Genomic DNA, 17,760 nt, shown 5'->3' with positions numbered 1-17,760 from the left:
ATGTGTTTTGGGTAAGTCACTTAACGGCAATTGCTCCAATCTAGTGATTACTAATGGGTTGTCCAAATTGTCAGCCTTACTTTAAAAAAATCACCCACAAAGTTACATACATGGTAACTTGTAAGCGGACACGAGGTGCATGTATTAATAAGTTGCATTCATTTAGTCATTCGTTGATGAGTCTTACTTACACATATTCTTCGACTATCTATTGCTAACGTAAACTACGTCACAACTGACGTCAATGTTCATGAATCGAATCTTTTTCTGTTCTTTTTTATGTTTTCAAAAGTCCAATAGAAAACGGTTGTATTCACTTTTATGTCAGAGTGTTTGTACTTAAAGCAAGTAACATTTATTCAATGTACCTGAAACCTTATATAAATTTGTTTAAGTAACGACTGATCTATACCAGATTCCGTATATTAACATGTTTATATACGGACTCTGATCTATACGTGTGCTAGTTTAGTGTTTGAACTTATACAGTTCGCTTATGTGTGCTAAAGATTTAAGTTATTTATTCTAAAAAATATAACTTAACTTTAAAGAGTGCAAATTAACTATAATAGATATTATGCAAAAAAAGATATTTAGTATTAAAACTCCCTAAAAAGTTCATTTACTATTTTTATGACCAAGAACACGTCTTTGTTAAACGGGGATGTCCCTTGTTTTAGAAGTTTTCTTGGTTTTGTATTTTTAAAGTTTTTCACTTCTGGCTGGAAAACTATTCGATATTATGTTGTATATCAACATGATTTTGACCGTTTGGTTGTTCATGTTTTCAATATTATTGAAGCAAACAAACGGACAAGAGATAAAGGTGAATTTGTTGTTTAAATTTGTGAGTGTTTTAAGTTTGGTTATTTATATCCTCGTTTTAATTATTTCGGTTAAACTGTGTTTCATATTTTACTTTCAACTGTTAATATTGGGTAGTAATGTATTGTTTATTCCTTCTTTTGCGTTTTACTGGAAAAGACAAGAGACAAAAAAAGCAATTAAGTTGGAGGTTAATAGAGGTTAAACTTAAAAGTAATGGCTTTATGAAGTTGCTTGTGGATTTTTTATTAGCACCCAATAATGACATAAATATTTTATGTCTTAATGAAGTTGTGTTTATAGGATACTGACATACATGGTGAATCTGACTGGAAATGTATGGAGGAACGAAAATGGGAATTAACGAACAACACTGATGTTAATAAAACTCAGTACCCTGATGTACCTGTAAGTTAATAATGTATTATTAATGTAGTTCTGTTTTCTATTTCGTTCAATTGCATTTTATGTGGCATAACACGGATGTTTTGTTTCATATTCCTTGTGCCGTATATATCACTATAAGCTTATAACAATAACCATGCTTGTGTTAAACAGATGATGCATATTCCAATGGGGGAACCAATAGAACAATTCTATCCAAAAGGAGAAATTCCAAACAGGTGATTTATTTTTTAAAGATGATTTTAATGCTTTTTCCTGGGGTGGCTGGAAAACGACAGTTGATGCCACAGTATTTTGTTTCATGCACCCTGTGCCTGCTTACAAGTTACTTTAACTTTGAGGGTGATTGTTTTTATGTATGGCTAATAATTTAGACAATTCAATTGCCATTAGGTGTCCTGTTCAAGGTCACATATGCCACAATGAAAATAGCATTGGTGTAGTTATGTTATTCAGTTTTACCACCATGATCAAATAAACCAACTTTTATTAAACACAGGGGCGACCATCGTGAGTTGTTTGCAATGTATGGCGAGCATAGATACGTACCTCCTGGTGAATATATTCATAATTTAGAGGTTAGTATTTCTACATCAACAGATATTTAGAATTACTTTAGTCAATATATATATATGTTTATTTTAAGTAGGCTACTTTACTTTTAATTTTTGGGTAATTTTTTTTAAACTTAAGAATTGTTTCTTTTTATAAAAGATAATATTGTTTAATAAACCTGAATTTAATTCGCCAGAAGACCATTTGGCTTTTAATATGATAAGAGGTAATTGGCCAACTCCGGCCTAAATCTCAGGTCATGCCATAATGTGGGACCTTACCCACATAATATAGAACATAATATGCTTGGTTGCGACAACAACATATATTAAAATCTACTATTTAGATAGTATTAAAATGTCAAAACTTTCAAAACAATTTTTGATTTATCTTTGCGATCATAACTATAAATATAAATAAATATCCAACAATCTTAATATTCTTAGCATAACGCTGTAGTGTTCATGTACCATCCATGTACACCCGATGCATTGGTGAAGCAACTACGATGTGTAGCAACATCGTGCACATGGAAACATCTAATTACTGCGCATAAGAATCTAACAAAGGAACACGTAAGTGGGTGTTTTTCATACCTGTTTCAGTTTTACTCTGTTATTCACCACTTTGTAACCAGAAATAAAGCCATGAGCAGAAGGTGTTTTTGTTTCCAAGTCTTTCATGACCCCTTTCATACACACTTAAAACCGGTAGCTTCATCAATAAAATAACCCACATTGAGCTAATATATTGATGTCAGTTATTTTATTCAACACTTTTCATGATTCTGTGTCTAAAGGTCAAGGTAATCGCAGAGATCTTTTTGTAATCTCAAAAAAATCTTTGTGTTTTTTTAAATGGCATTAGGCAGCCATGAAGTCTACACTACAGTCAGAGCCCTGCCCCACATTTCATAAATATGCATATCAATTTTATTATATTTAAGTCATCTCTTACAGTTTTACCTGCCCGTCTTGTCGAAATAACTTTTCGTGACAGGTTTAAAATTTTATTATAATACTACTTATAAAGTAGATGTTGGTGTTTCAAAAAACTTTGTTTCAGCCGATTGCTGTCATAACTTACGGCAACGTTTACCAAATGTCGTCGATTAATGTGAGTGACGTACGAGCGTGGGTCCGCCATGCAATACAGTATGGTGGGGAGTCGCATGATGATGAACAAGGTAGTTTAAACTACACGCTTGTTAACCTGTCAATCAAACCAAGCGAACCGGGCCAAACATGTGCGGAGGACGGGCCATCGTGTGAACTCGTGAAGCCTACCGTTATTGTAAGTCTTGTTGTTCAAAGTAACTTATTATTAAGGCTGTATTTTATATGGGTAAGGTCCTACTGTAAGCACTTTTGTTTTGGCTGTATTGCACTCAACTTAATGTTGGTTTGTGGTGAAGGCCTACTATTTTCTGCTGTGGTACCTCAGCTACAGAGCAGGATGGGCACAATCGCCCACTCAATGTTGGGTAATGGGCCAACTCTGCCTAAATCTCAGGTCCTCACCCATACAGAATAGAATGTGCATATACAATGTTGAGGTAATGGGCCAACCCTGGCCTAAATCTCAGATCCAATGACATGCCTCACCTCACTCATATATCATTTCATCATTTCCAACTTTGTTATTCCACATTTTCCACAGCAACCCATTAAAGTTCCTGAATTACCAAATGAAGCAAATAATCCTTCAACCAAAACACCGAGGTGAGTTTCATTGTTATGTCAATCATATTTACGACGTGAGGAAATGAAACTTGATATGCATAATGCATGGCATTTTACTGTTGTAGTTTTTACTTTTGCTTGATTTAGCAACTATTTTTTTAATAATTCCAATTTTTTCATTGTTTTAACTCGATCTTTGCTATTGTATTTGAAAAAGAAAACGTTTATTTGTAAATATGATTTTTTAAATACAAGTAAAGCATGGGGGATTGTTGTTTTATATCACGGGTATTAAACTTAGGTTCAACAATTCCATTAATAAATACCAATATATATAATATATTCTTTTGGTGTAGTAGGACGGGGGAAGATGGGACACCTTTAGGACATATTTTTCAAATATCGTGATCGTGTTTTAAACAATTAACAATTGTCTACGGGAATTGTGAGGATACGGTTTTATAATTCTTTGTATTTTTTATGTTTATTACCGAATTGGACGAGAAAATAGAATGAACAGGTGTCCCATCTTCCCCCGCCCTACTATATATGTTCTATTATGTAAGGTACATTGTTTAGTGTATGCTATGTGTGTCTACTATGTAAAAAGCCATGTTATTAAAATACAGTAATGTCCATCTCCACCACAGAACAGAGGAAGCTGCATGGGCAGTTGGTTCTCTTCTATTCCTCCTAATCATATTAACATGTGGGTTGTGTTACACCAAGTTGTGGCAAAAACGATACGAAGGAAACGAGAAAGCGAAAGTTTGGTCGGACGATTCATCAGCTGGGTCACTAAGTGTCGCTGGTGAGTTGAGACATGAGATAAATATAGGGGTGTCTGGTGTGTTATGTTAAGGTGCATTGTATATAGGGGTGTGTTGTTGTTAAATGAGGGCTATCATCCACCATTGTATATGGGTGGGGACATGAAATTTAGGCCAGAGTTGGTTCATTACCCCAACATTGTATATACACACTCTATTCTGTATGGGTGAGGTCCAAAGATCCAACAGCAAGAAACCTGTATTTAGTCCAGATGTATCCATAATTCCTGGCACCAAGACCCCACAGTGTTACATTATACAACTTATGTCATACAACCATTCCATTCACAGCGGTTGTTCGTAGCTTCCCCCATATATTAAAGAAAGGCAAGAAGAAAGGATACGTTCGTAACTCATCAGCCACACAATACAAACTAATAGATGAAACTCAATCTTATTCGGAAGACGAAATATGAAGTAGCAACATGAGTATAGTAGGGTGGGGGAAGATGGGACACCTTTTCGTTCTATTTCCTCATCCCATTTGGTAGTAAACAAAGAACATTAAAATAATTATAAAACTGTTTCCTTACAACTCTAAACGAGCGTTGTCAATTGTTCAAAATCTGGATTTGGATATTATGTACCATCTTACCCCACCGTACTATATAATGTTTGTGACATAATTAATGCTGTGAAGCTTATTCCGCAATATGTAGCGTGGGCAGTGCCATATTCAAAAAAGCATCAGAAAAACACCTTTTTTAAATTTATAAAAAAGGGGGTGGAATGACTTCCTTAATACCCCCCTGACTACGCCACTAATACTAGATAGTATACGATGACTTCAACATTGCAGTTAAAATGCTTATTATAGTAAATATGCTGGCGATAAATATTTAATCAGACTCTGCTATTATGTGTTGTCATTTACTTTCTGTCGTAGTTTTTTTTAAACACGTCCAAATAGTTTGAAACCTCCTTAACTTAATAGCAGTTGTTTCGTTTCTAGTTGATGGTAAAGTGATGCAAAACAAGTGATTTTGATACCAGTGTTGCCCAATGCTGATATATTATGTTTATTTATTGCAAATATGTTAGTAAGTAGCAATGTATTGTAAACACTGCTATTGCACAATCAGGGTGGCTTGTATATCATATAACGCATCCGCCATATACGAAATATCCACACTATTTAACTCTACTGCAAAATTTTGCAAATTTCAATGTTTGACATTTAACATCCGTTTTAAATTTAACTTTGAAATAGCTTTCTCCTACACTAAACAAGATTTTATTAAAAGATAATTTCCTTTTTTTGTTTTCTTTCTTTTTTCGTATAAAAAAATATTTGCTTAAAGTGGATTCGTTCTATGGTATATATCTTACCCACTATCCTTTGTTAGACTTGCCTTTGTTGTTGAAGTTCTATAGTTTGTGTTGAACGTACGATATGCTTATGTTGTTTATTATATTATCGCATGACTACTTTTTTTTCGTTACCCCTCCAAGTTTGAGTGTATTTTCTAAGTTATCGTCAGGAAATTTTCAGCATTTGTGATCGATGAGCAATTCTATGGTTTGTTTGCACTTTAAACATAATGGAGCAATAATATTTACGTTGCTTCACACTCTTGATTCTGCACTTTGTTTATTTATATCAACTTGATGTATATTGCTGTATCACCGTACACTGGAGTCCTGTAAATGCTGCTTTTTGAAATATATTTTCTATCGGCAAAATGTGGTTTATATACAACATATATTTTATATTTGATTTTCTAGCAATTATATGTATGTGATCAAGACAGGTGCAGCGACATAACTGTATTTATTGTTACTTGAACCAAGTTTTTGTCTGGTTTTATACTTTATATATTTACATTTATTTATACCAAAGGGGGTTTTGAATGAATAAACCAATGTAACTTTTTTATCCTCGCATGGCGGGGCAACGATATCAGTCGTTCTAACACAGCTGTTCTGTTCTGTAATTTTGCTGGTAATTGTTTTTCTGTATGGCTGACAATTTGCACAAGCCTTAAGTGACCACTGGGTTGGGGAAATTAAGTGAAGTGTCTTGCTTAAGGACACTTAACTTTGTGCTTAGCACAAAAGTCATATCTTGAACATCTGTTGTTGATTTCTGTCCTCACGAAACTTCACTCATTGTTGAATATTGTGAAACAATTTATTATAAAAACCTAACTAGCTTCAGAGTAATATGCACAACAAAATATAAAGGGATGAAAGTTCCATTGTGTTTAAAGATATAGAGACAGAACATTAGTACATCTACTTTTTTAAAGCAAATTGATATAGGTAATATTTTGAGTTCTATATATTCTGAATTTTTATCGATCTTGAAAAAAAAAATGTTCAATCTTGCATATGTAGCATTGTGTAAAAATAAAGTTCATTGTTTTGTAAATAATTCGGTACTTTTGTAGTAACGTGCAACATAACATAGATATCATAAATGTTTCATTAATCATCTATTTAACAAGGCATGGCCCCTTAACATCAAAATTAACGAAAGAAGTTTCCCATAATATTTCCTCGGCCCCATTCAAGGCCCTAGGTCTCATCTCATCTTGCGAGAAATCTGGGCGTTTTAAAACTATCTTGGCAGCTCGGACATTATCCGTTTTATTATAAAGCCTCCAGCCATGGTCGTTAAGTTGGGTCATCTGGTTATAGATGTTTCTTGAACGATCCAGCCACCTTTTCTGTGTAAGAGGACCCATGAGATGTATCTCCATTGAGTATTGTCGCACACAACTGTAAAGTCCAGTGTCTAGTAATTCTTGCATGATCTAAAATTAGAAAAATTAGTTGTTATATTTATATATTTTATGCAACTGTTTTAGCAACTGTTGTTCCTATTTTAAATTTTTTTTAAGTTTTTATTTGTGTAATCCAAACAACAAATGTTATAACTTAACTTCCTTTTTATCTCCTTGAATTCCTGTAGCGAAGATAAATTTACTTAAAACAGCAAAAAAAGGGGAATTAGCAAAAAGCACAGTCTTTAAAAAATAAAACTGAATGCCAATGGACCCACTTCTCAGGTTTTAATACCTCCCCTTATGAAATAAAACCATTTATTCAGTTTCTCAAAATTTGATAAACCCACACCCCTACACCCAGGCACCCACACTTAAACACCCCCCAGCCACCCACCATATCTTCGAACCCACCACCTCCAGGGGCATCGGTGTCAACTTTCAAGTAATCCATCCAACGACCATTATGACCGAGCTCTTTCAACAAGGTACCTGTGTTTGATTGACAGGTTAATTAAACTTTGTCTTTTGTGACTAAACACATAACATTATTTCTCTTTGAATACAGTAGCTTTCTTTTTAAGTTGTGCATTTGCTGGCAAGCCAGTGTGTTGTTTATACTATGCTACCACCATTGTAGGCATGTTTTCACCCACAAAGTTACATACATGGTAACTCATAAGCTGGCACGAGGTGTATAAAACAGAACATCCGTGTTATAACAACTGCCGTTTCCCCCCACACAACAGTTATATTTATTCCTATATTAAAACTTACTGAAGGTTCTCATCTTCCATCCATTGGCATCTTTATCGATGTCGGTTCCTGAGATTCCAATCTTGTGGAAGCGGACCCCGTGGTCCCCGAGGGGGGAATCATCGAGCCGGTCCATACCTGGGGTGGGTGTGTTATTGTGGTTGCATACTTGGGGGGGGGGGGGTGGGTTAATATTTGATATATCTATTCTCTTTCTGTATAATTGAATGAATGATCAATGGATGAACTTACTTAACCTATTACATGAGGCAAATACAGCAACGTATTCTGGAGTGGGGTGTGGGTTCATACTTTCCACAATGTTCTAGTTTAGAAGCTATCACAGACAAGCGTGTCAGCATGAATTATTTAAAGGTTTTGTCTTTTGTGGTATGTTTATTATTTCAAGCGCATTGGCTTAAAGATTAGGCGTTGTAACTGAAGGATACCGGGTTCGATGCTTGATACTGATTGGTGTATGTATCTTTGTACAAGACACTTGATAAATTTTGCTCTGACTCAGTGGTTACTTGTGGTGGCTCCCTGGGTGTTGGGATAATGTGCCAACTCTTGCATAAATCTCAGGTACCATGGCGTGATATGTTGTAGGACCTCACCCATACTATAGAGAATAGAATACGCATATACAATGTTGGTATAATGCGCCAACTCTGGCCTAAATCCCAGGTCCCATGGTGTGACATTGTAGGAACTCAATATACATAGGTTAAACATGAGCTAAATAAGTTACAACTTACTTGGATCAAAGGCATGAACCTCACATCCTCTCTTAGCAATCTCGTCATCAAAACTCCAGTCATTACCGACTCCAAACGAATACATCAAACACTTGTGGTCGGGGTTTTTCCTCACGGGCCAGAACTTATCTTCAATACAAAGATCATACGCCCCGTCCCGATCCAAAGGTCGTCCTCCGAGGTACTCACTTTCATTGCAGTTATACTAGGGATATAATTCAATGTAAATATGGTTTTGTGAAGTAGTTTGAATGTGCTATAGAGTAATGAGTAAAAATGTTAGGTATTTTGCTAGGGTATATTTTATTGTAAATATGAATTTGTAAACAAAACTTAATATAGTAGGGTGGGGGAAGAAGGGACACCTTTCATTTTATTTTTTGTTCTATTTGGTGCTTAACAAAAAACATTCAAAGAATTATGAAACTGTATCCTTGCTAAAAGAGCAGTGTTAATTGTTAAATATACAATCATGAAATATGAGACTTTGTGTGCTAAAGGTGGTTCATCTTTTCCCACTGTACTATACTATGCAGTAATGTGTAAAAATAAAATTGTTAGGATTTAGAAAATGGAAGGTTTAGGACGCCCAGCAAACGGTTAATAGTTTATGAAGTATGTGTTATAACATATTGTAGTTTGAAATGTAATACCTGTCGTTCGTTCACGTATTTCCATATTCTGTCCAACTCTGCCTCGGGTGAAAGATTGTTTTCGTATCTTGATGGAACTGAGTAAAATAATATTTGTTTCAAATTTCATGTATTAGGTACAATGGAATTTAGACTTGACAATAATTGATCCAACCCAGGGGTCACTAATGGGTTGTCAAAATTGTCAGTCATAAAAAATTAAAAAAAAAAAAAAAAACAGTTATCCACAAAGTTACATACATGGTAACTCGTAAACGGGTATAAGGTGTATGCAACAAATCATTTTTTAAATTGCCCTATGGTAAAAATTGAAATATGTTTCTTGTATTTTATTTGTATACTTATAGTCTTTGATGTGTGTACCATACAATGGAAATGGTATGATACTTATTTCTAAACTAAAGCTGAAATTGGTCCCAGTTGACTTGATATGTATGTACTATGTTACAAGCTTATAATGTGGCTGAGGGTCTAAGAATAGACCATAGGCACGCTTCATTGGGCATGCGTTGTTATAGGGTGGGTCCCATAAATATAAGACTAGGAAATAAGTGGAGCGTGAATGGAAGAATGTAAGTTATTTATCCTCATGTGCGGGGAAACTCCAGTTGTTATAACACGGGTGTTCTGTTTCATACACCTTGTGTCTCGTTTGATTTTAGGTTTTTTTCTTGTAAAACTTAGAAACCATCATAAAAAGCATTAATTGTATTTTCGTGTCCATTATACTTACGTTGTACGTCAGGTGCGCGCCATGCTGCGTCTGTAATACAAAAGTGGTTTAGAAACTGCGAATGGGCGACCAATATTACTTTACCTAACTGAGTGCTTTTTTGTAACCACGGCGTACCTGTCCTACTCTATATGGATGGGGCCGTATGACGGGCACGCTAACGAATCTGCGTTTTAGTGGCAGATATGGCCCGTAAACGTACAAGTAACGCTTTTCGTGTACAACAACAGTCGTTATACCACGTATGTTCTGTTTCATAAATGGATACACCTCGTTGGGCTCGTCCCTGCTTAAGTTTTCGGCGCTGTGGCACGCGAGGATGAAGTAAGTTACATTCATTCACGTGCCGCCACATATATATGTAACTTATTTATCCTCGCATGGCGGGGCAACCACAGTCGTTATAACACGGGTGTTCTGTTTCATACATCTCGTGACCTCTTACAAGTAATGTTCCAGGATTCGTTTGCTTGCGTTTTCTTGTTTGCTTGTAAATGACCAGCAAAAGAAGTCGTGTATATATATTATGTCTTGTATAAAGATGTAGTTTGAATTCGTAACACTCGTTCACTGCCTCGCCTTACGCATATAACGTGCCATACGCATGTATACTAGGTTGGGGTAAGATGGGATATGTGGGATAAGATGAGACATGTTTTTATTCTATTTTTTCCTCCCATTTGGTGGCAAACAAAGAATATTTACAGAATTATATAACCGAAACCTTATGACTCTAAAAGAGCGTTGGTAATTCTTAAAAACACGGTTAGGAAACATGGGATACCATCTGCTAACGGTTACCATCTTACCCCATCGTACCATGTGTGTTTAAACTATGTAGTATCACGCACCGTCGCGTGTGTGTCGTGTTATACTATGCCATAATACACCATAACCAAAAGGAAAAGAACATTTTCACGTTCGTTTCATTCAAAATCAATATTTCCGTTTTCCCTATTGGTTATATGGAAAAACTACGTCATTCGTTTGTCATACACGTCACAATGCGACGAACCTATCCCTTTACGCTTGACCGCTTTCCAATTGTTTCTTTAATTGTTCTGAATAGGGGACCGTTTTAGGAATAAAGAATCGCGGCTAGCCACCATTCTCTATACATTGCTAATGTAATATGAGATTTAACGTTCGTTTTTACACCTTATGTGTTGTAGCCCAGCTGCTTTGCACAAAATAACTCAATTTCATAAAAGCTTGGTGATATCACAAGGTAACCCGTTATTTTATAGTTACTGTTATATACATTATAGTAGGGTGGGGAAAGATGGGACACTTTTACAGTCTATTTCCTCGTCCCATTTGCTAGAAAACAAAGAACATTCAAAGAATTATAAAACCATATCCTGACAATTCCCATAGACCGTTGTTAATTGTTTAAAACACGATCAGGATATTTGGATATTATGTGATAAAGGTGTCCCATCTTCCCCAACCTACCATATTAATGTTAAACCAACACATACCGTTCTCCGCTTTCTGCTTCCTTTGCTCTTCAATGTACTCAGCCACACCTGTTGTATTAAAGTCAATATTAACGTAGTTCGTCTTCTTTCAACAAACCTTCACGTTTAAGATATTTGACAAACGAAGCAAACATAAATGTTTTTCACTACAAGGATTGTATATACTTGGAACACAAACCAGGGCTAGGCAATTATTGACCACCGTTAAATATTCCAAATAGCAAAAAGAATTTAAAATGTTTCAAGCTATTTAGAATTTCTAAATTTCTTGGTTTAATTAAATTATACGTGCGTATCCGCCTATATCCTATCAATTTTGAGTTTTAAACAACCATACTAACAAAACGTAAACATTTACAATACAAAAACATAAATGGCAACAAGAACAAACAAGAACAAACCAACCTTCCTGTCTTTTTTCTTTCCATTGTTCCATCGTCATCATCCCAGTTAAAGGAAAAAGAAACATTTTAATTAAAACCAATAAAACAACTGTACAGCAGCCCAACCAAACTAACTGGTTATTCCTCATTTTGTAACTTTAACTTAAAACCAATTACGAAATCCGCTTTAACTGAAACGAAAGTGTCATTAACATTTGGATATACAAGACAAAGTACAAACAAGATTCTTTGGTCAGTATATTTACATATGCATATACACCTAACTAATTATGCGGTTATCTTTTATCTTATTTTAATATGTAAACTGTTAATAACGTATGCGTCTAGCCAACAAACCGGGTCCTTTCAACTCAACGTAAATAGGTCTTTGAAACCACCATTGAAAACCTGCCCTACTTACTCAAGCGTTCCTATCCACGTTTCCCTTTCTGCTTGTGCGTGGACGCGGTGAAGCGAAGTAAATCCCTAGTGGTGTGGCATCAATAATTTAAACCTGTACCACCAACCCTCTTGCAATTTACCGCAGAAACCGTTTGCTGTTACAGACACGCATTTGAATGGCGTTTGCTTAGGCCAAATGAGTTGGGAAAGAAGTGACAGCTGTTGTGGCTGAAAGCTTACTATGATTTATGCTTTGGCTCGAACTTACTTTCTATATCGCATCGTGCTGTGCGGCTGGCAAGATTCTTTATATTGGCAAAGGTTCGGTCTCAAAAACAAACAAGAAATCAAACATATTGCTAAGGTTATGAAACAATACACCCGCGTTTTAACAACTGTTATTTCCACGCAGCGCAAGGACAAATAAGTTACATTCATTTCTTAAACTCTCTGTCAATCTATGTGACGTACTCAATAGCTTGAATGTATCTCTCATTCTATATTAGCTTAGAACGGCAATATTGCGTTCATTAACCTAACCAAAATCCTCGCTTTGAACTGAATGTTATTAACGGCCCAAGCTTTTGTGTACGGATACAAGACCAGCGTAACTTGTGAACAACAAGAACTTTTGTTCCACGATTTCGGTGAAACAATCGACTTGCTTCCGCCATGGTAGGTATGCCAGAGAGAAGCGTGTCATTAGTCGGTTCCTCACACAACGGGCTATTCTAGGCACGGATATTATCACCAGCATACGTTACAATGGTAGCGGCACAGCTTTTAGCTGCGGGACTACAAGCTTTGCTTTTAGTTGAGCATGTTGTCTTGTAAGTTACGTCTAGTACTATAAGGTAAGATGGGACAACTAGCACATAGTATCCAAATATCCTGATCGTGTTTTAAACAATTAACAACGCCGCTATACTATATACTTTAGGACAAAAACAATAACCGAGCCAGAATAAAGTCTCCATAATCTCACTTGAAATATGTTTATTTTGTTTCTAAACTTGTAAACTTTCGTAACAGTGTATTAAACCTCACGTAGTTTTGTTGCTTTTCTTTGTTTTACGGCCATAATACTGATAATTAAGGTCACGCTACACAATGAAAAATATCTTTATTAAAAACTTTGTATAAAGTCAACTGCACTAAAAAATTAGTTCTTTAATTATTACACCTAGTAGCAAAAGTAGCAGAAAGTACCTTCGTGTCAGCATTTACAATGGCCACACATTTGGCTACAACGTACCTGTTATCTACATAACAGCGCTAAGTCTCACACCACTAGAATATGTACTGCATTTCTACTTAACGGCAAACAAAACTAATCAAATCAACTCCGTTTCTTTCTCACACGATCAGTATTATAATGCGGGCGAGGAATTTTCCTTTCCAACTCCGCAGCGCCATCGTCCGAACGGGTTCTTTCACTTTTCCTCGGCAGCCTGGTTTGAGACTTTGGTTCCTTGCTCCCATCCGATCTACCGCGTCTCTGCTCTTTAGCCCACCTCCGGGTTCGATCCAATTTCCTCTGCAACATCTCTGCCTCTGTAACTCCAGCAATGATCTGTCGGAGCAACTCTTCTTTCCTCTTTAACTCCTTTCTCTTCTCTGCCAATTCTCTCGCATCCGAAACTGGAGGATCTTTTTTGCCTGACCTTCTCTCATTTTCTCTTCTTCTTCGATTTGCATCTTGAGTTTTTAAACCACGCCTTTTTTCTCTCGGTTCTCTCACGTTGGATTCTCTCCTCTTTGATTGCTGTATCTTATACTCCTTTGGTCTTGTTGGCCTCGTAGGTTTAATTGAGTTTTTAACCCTTGGAGTAACTATAGGGTCCAACTGTGTACGGTTACTTTGTATTATAGCTTCATTGCCAATCGCTTGTTTTGTAGTTTGTGGGGTTTGCGGCACTACCGACCTTACAACGGGCGCTGGGATCACACAGACTTCGTAATCTCTTTTCTGTTGAGGTTGGATCCCATTTTCGATGTTCTGTTTGTTATGTATTGTTGCGTATAAATCCTGTCTTTGTTCGGGCTCTGTACACGTCACTACCCGGTGTTGGTCGCTAGGATACGGGTCTGGGTTGTATAATGGGGGTTCAGGGGAGTTGATGACGTCATGTTCCGGTTGAGGAGGTATGGGGGGCGGGTCAAATGATGGGGCGGTGGGTGGTGGGGGTTCACTCACTGTTGACATAATAAGTTTAATTATGACGTAATGGAGGATGACAATAAAATATAACGTTACGAAAATACGGCTGTATATATACATATATGGACTATTTGTCCCAAGTTGTTACGTCAAGGTCACTACGGACCATAACTACTTACTTGAGTTGTCCTCACTGTGTATTACAGACACCGTGGTTGGTGGGTGTTGGTCCAGATTCGTCGCCACTTCAGTGTTTTTCTCGACGTCCCCATGTTTTTCACGTCTGCGAAAAAAATCAATAAAATACGCGGGAATCTATTTTTGTTATAATTGTAGGTGATAAACAACAGCGTAGCATACTATAGGATTTGAGACTTATAAGCCAGAATTGGCCTATTACTCCAACTCAAGGATTTAGACCTAAGTTGGCTGATTACCCCAGCAATTTAGGTCAGAGAGGCCCATTACCCCAAAACCAAGAGTGCTACCACATGTCACTTCCTCGAAAGCAAGCAACAAGGCATTGTCTTACCTGTAGGATAAGTAGAACTTGTTGCAACTGATTTGAATTATCATTCCAGGTATCAGAACCAACAGCACGATGGCCACTGCCCCCAAAAGAAACCACCGCCAGTGGGCGGCCAAGATCACAGCTAGAGGAACGTTAATGACGTACATGATGTCGCCACTGGTGGTCGAGTCTGGTGGGTATGCTGCAGATGTGTAAGTGTGTCTGATGCTCACTGTTGAGTTATAACATGGGTGTCTTCTTATACACCAGACACACATGGTGTATTTATACACCTCATGCTCACTGTCAAGTTATAACACGGTTGTCTTCTTATACACCAGACACACATGGTGTATTCATACACCTTATGCTCACTGTCAAGTTATAACATGGGTGTCTTCTTATACACCAGACACACATGGAGTATTTATACACCTCATGCTCACTGTCGAGTTATAACATGGGTGTCTTCTTATACACCAGACATACATGGTGTATTCATACACCTCATGCTCACTGTCGAGTTATAACATGGTTGTCTTCTTATACACCAGACACACATGGTGTATTCAAACACCTTATGCTCACTGTCAAGTTATAACATAGGTGTCTTCTTATACACCAGACACACATGGTGTATTCATACACCTCATGCTCACTGTCCAGTTATAACACGGGTGTCTTCTTATACACCAGACACACATGGTGTATTTATACACCTCATGCTCACTGTCAAGTTATAACACGGGTGTCTTCTTATACACCAGACACACATGGTGTATTTATATACCTCATGCTCACTGTCAAGTTATAACATGGGTGTCTTCTTATACACCAGACACACATGGTGTATTTATATACCTCATGCTCACTGTCAAGTTATAACATGGGTGTCTTCTTATACACCAGACATACATGGTGTATTCATACACCCCATGAGTTACAACCTACATTGTGTATCCTAAACATGAACTTACTACTTCCTTCACCACCGACGTCATAATCCATAAACGGGGGACTTCCAACGCCTTGACCTGTAATAAGCAGAAACATAGAGTATTATAGAAAAGAACAGACACAGTCGCGTTCAGCCAATTGTAGTAAGGTGGGGGAGATGGGACACGTTTTCATTCTATTTTCTTGTCCCATTTGGTTTTAAACAAAGAACATTCACGGAATTATATAACCGTATCCTCACAACTCCCATATACCGTGGTTAATCTTTTAAAACACCATCTTCCCCTACCTTGCTATATAACAAAAGAAATATATTTCGCCTAAATGGCAACGTGAGTCTTCTATTCAAATATAAACCAATCACTCAACCCTCTAAGAACCAGATCAGGGTCAGATTTACGGAATTGATTAAAAATGATAGGGAATAATATTAATATTTTGCTTTGAAAAATGTTTCAATGAAAGTATGATAAGCTGAAGTTAATTAATTGCCAAACGTAGATTGTCGGTTACTTTTTGGTGTGGTTACTGTAAAGAAACTAAAAAAACATCTGAATTTGTGTGCTGGGGGTTCTGTAATAATAACATTTGCTTTCATATACTGTCGTTATATTTGGTTGTTTTAAAGCCCATACAGGCATTAGGAATGTTACTGTGGTTCAACTTCGCCTTATATATAATTTAAGCTAAAAGAACCTATTCATATTTGATGCGGCATTTGTTCAATGAATAAGCGCTTGTTGTATAAATAACCTTGATATCTTGGCACGAGTGTCATGGGTGTAAATTATGTAGGAATTTATAGTAGGGCTGGGGAAGACGGGATATCTTCAGAACATAATATCAAAATATTATCATCGTGTTCTAAACAATTAACAACGGTCTATGGGATTCGTGAGAATACGGTTTTATAATTTTTTGAATGTTCTTTGTGTACTACCAAATATAACGAGAAAATAGAATGAAAAAGTGTCCCATCTCTCCCTACCCTATTTTATACGTTATTTAGTTCTAAGGAAAACTTTGATTATTTCTCGTTTGAAAGTTAAATTGTCCCATAATTACCTGGTCCATAGTATGGTGGCACGGGCGTGTCAAGGGGTACTGAGGTTGCAGCAGTGGCTTCGGTACGCTGCGTTACGTCGCGCTGCGTTGTTGTTTGCTGTTTTGCATTTGCGCTGGTTGCATTCTCTTTCACCGGATATGACGCGTTTTGAAACGTCGTTGCAGTAACTCTTACAGGGTTAAGAGTTAAGATTACTTCAGGGGCGCTTGTAGTTGTTTTGTTCGTCGTATAATCTTCCCTTGTTGGGATAACGTGTGCGCTCCGTGACGTAGTAGCTATGACGTCACTATCTCGGGTATCTCCCTGTGTGGTTGCAACAGCTACTGTTGCAAGGTCGTGCAATAAGCTATGCGTGGTATGACGGGTTGGTGCTTTCTGGCTCGCCGTGCTTTCTCTGCTTACCGAACGTGATTGATTATTTCCGCCTTCACTAGCCGCCCATTTCAAAGTAGTCGCTTGATTTCCCGTTACAGTTACAGGTTGAGTTACCACGCTAAGCGGAGTGGTCGCGATTTCTTCAACCGGGGTCGTTGTTAATATAGTAATATAATCGTCGTAGCCGTCTTCTGGGTATAAGTTGTCGAAGTTCTGGTCTTCATATTGAGCTGTAACTAGTAGTAGCAAAGGCAGAATAAAAAGTAATACTTTAACTACTTTCATGCTTGAGATTATGTAACTAGCTACCCATGTTCAAACAAGACTTATAGCATTGAATGTCAACGCGTGTCGTTCAAACATAACTCGCCTCGCCTCGGGCCAAGAGAAACGTGTATAGATCATGCAGTCTTGCCCGTCTGGTTTTTGTGCAACGTATTTACATAAATTACCGCTGTTACAACAAAACAAAATAGGGTACGTCAAACTTGGTCTTGAATT

The 17,760-nt window shown here is 37.0% G+C and overlaps 3 protein-coding genes across 6 annotated transcripts; 1 reads left to right on the top strand and 2 right to left on the bottom strand.

Moving 5' to 3' along the window:
* The first annotated feature begins 636 nt into the window (after positions 1 to 636).
* Positions 637 to 5,980, top strand: LOC149729093 (uncharacterized). 3 transcript variants are annotated; one of them, XM_089889136.1, is made up of 9 exons: positions 637 to 847; positions 1,129 to 1,233; positions 1,384 to 1,448; positions 1,730 to 1,808; positions 2,232 to 2,360; positions 2,851 to 3,078; positions 3,445 to 3,506; positions 4,097 to 4,278; positions 4,589 to 5,980. In XM_089889136.1, the coding sequence occupies exons 1-9, from the start codon at positions 743 to 745 to the stop codon at positions 4,711 to 4,713; spliced, it is 1,080 nt and encodes a 359-aa protein (XP_089745262.1). In that variant the 5' UTR covers positions 637 to 742; the 3' UTR covers positions 4,714 to 5,980. The 3 variants fall into 3 exon arrangements, with proteins under 3 accessions (XP_089745262.1, XP_089745264.1, XP_089745263.1); XM_089889138.1 differs by having other exon boundaries at positions 639 to 826; XM_089889137.1 differs by having other exon boundaries at positions 641 to 847; positions 4,118 to 4,278.
* LOC149729092 (putative methyltransferase-like protein 24) lies at positions 5,712 to 11,999 on the bottom strand. The gene is made up of 8 exons (XM_089889139.1): positions 11,810 to 11,999; positions 11,405 to 11,452; positions 9,924 to 9,953; positions 9,191 to 9,267; positions 8,538 to 8,742; positions 7,801 to 7,917; positions 7,421 to 7,515; positions 5,712 to 7,053 (listed from the first exon to the last, which is right to left on the bottom strand). The coding sequence occupies exons 1-8, from the start codon at positions 11,934 to 11,936 to the stop codon at positions 6,733 to 6,735; spliced, it is 1,020 nt and encodes a 339-aa protein (XP_089745265.1). The 5' UTR covers positions 11,937 to 11,999; the 3' UTR covers positions 5,712 to 6,732.
* Positions 12,000 to 13,295: 1,296 nt separating this feature from the next.
* Positions 13,296 to 17,644, bottom strand: LOC149729091 (uncharacterized). 2 transcript variants are annotated; one of them, XM_089889121.1, is made up of 5 exons: positions 16,884 to 17,644; positions 15,839 to 15,895; positions 14,883 to 15,051; positions 14,530 to 14,633; positions 13,296 to 14,385 (listed from the first exon to the last, which is right to left on the bottom strand). In XM_089889121.1, the coding sequence occupies exons 1-5, from the start codon at positions 17,542 to 17,544 to the stop codon at positions 13,529 to 13,531; spliced, it is 1,848 nt and encodes a 615-aa protein (XP_089745247.1). In that variant the 5' UTR covers positions 17,545 to 17,644; the 3' UTR covers positions 13,296 to 13,528. The 2 variants fall into 2 exon arrangements, with proteins under 2 accessions (XP_089745247.1, XP_089745246.1); XM_089889120.1 differs by having other exon boundaries at positions 14,883 to 15,063; positions 16,884 to 17,637.
* Positions 17,645 to 17,760: the final 116 nt, after the last annotated feature.

This window comes from Ciona robusta, chromosome 11, assembly GCF_009617815.1.
Source record: "Ciona robusta chromosome 11, ASM961781v2".
Classification (NCBI taxonomy): Eukaryota; Metazoa; Chordata; class Ascidiacea; order Phlebobranchia; family Cionidae; genus Ciona; species Ciona robusta.
This window is presented reverse-complemented; position numbering and strand designations above follow the sequence as displayed.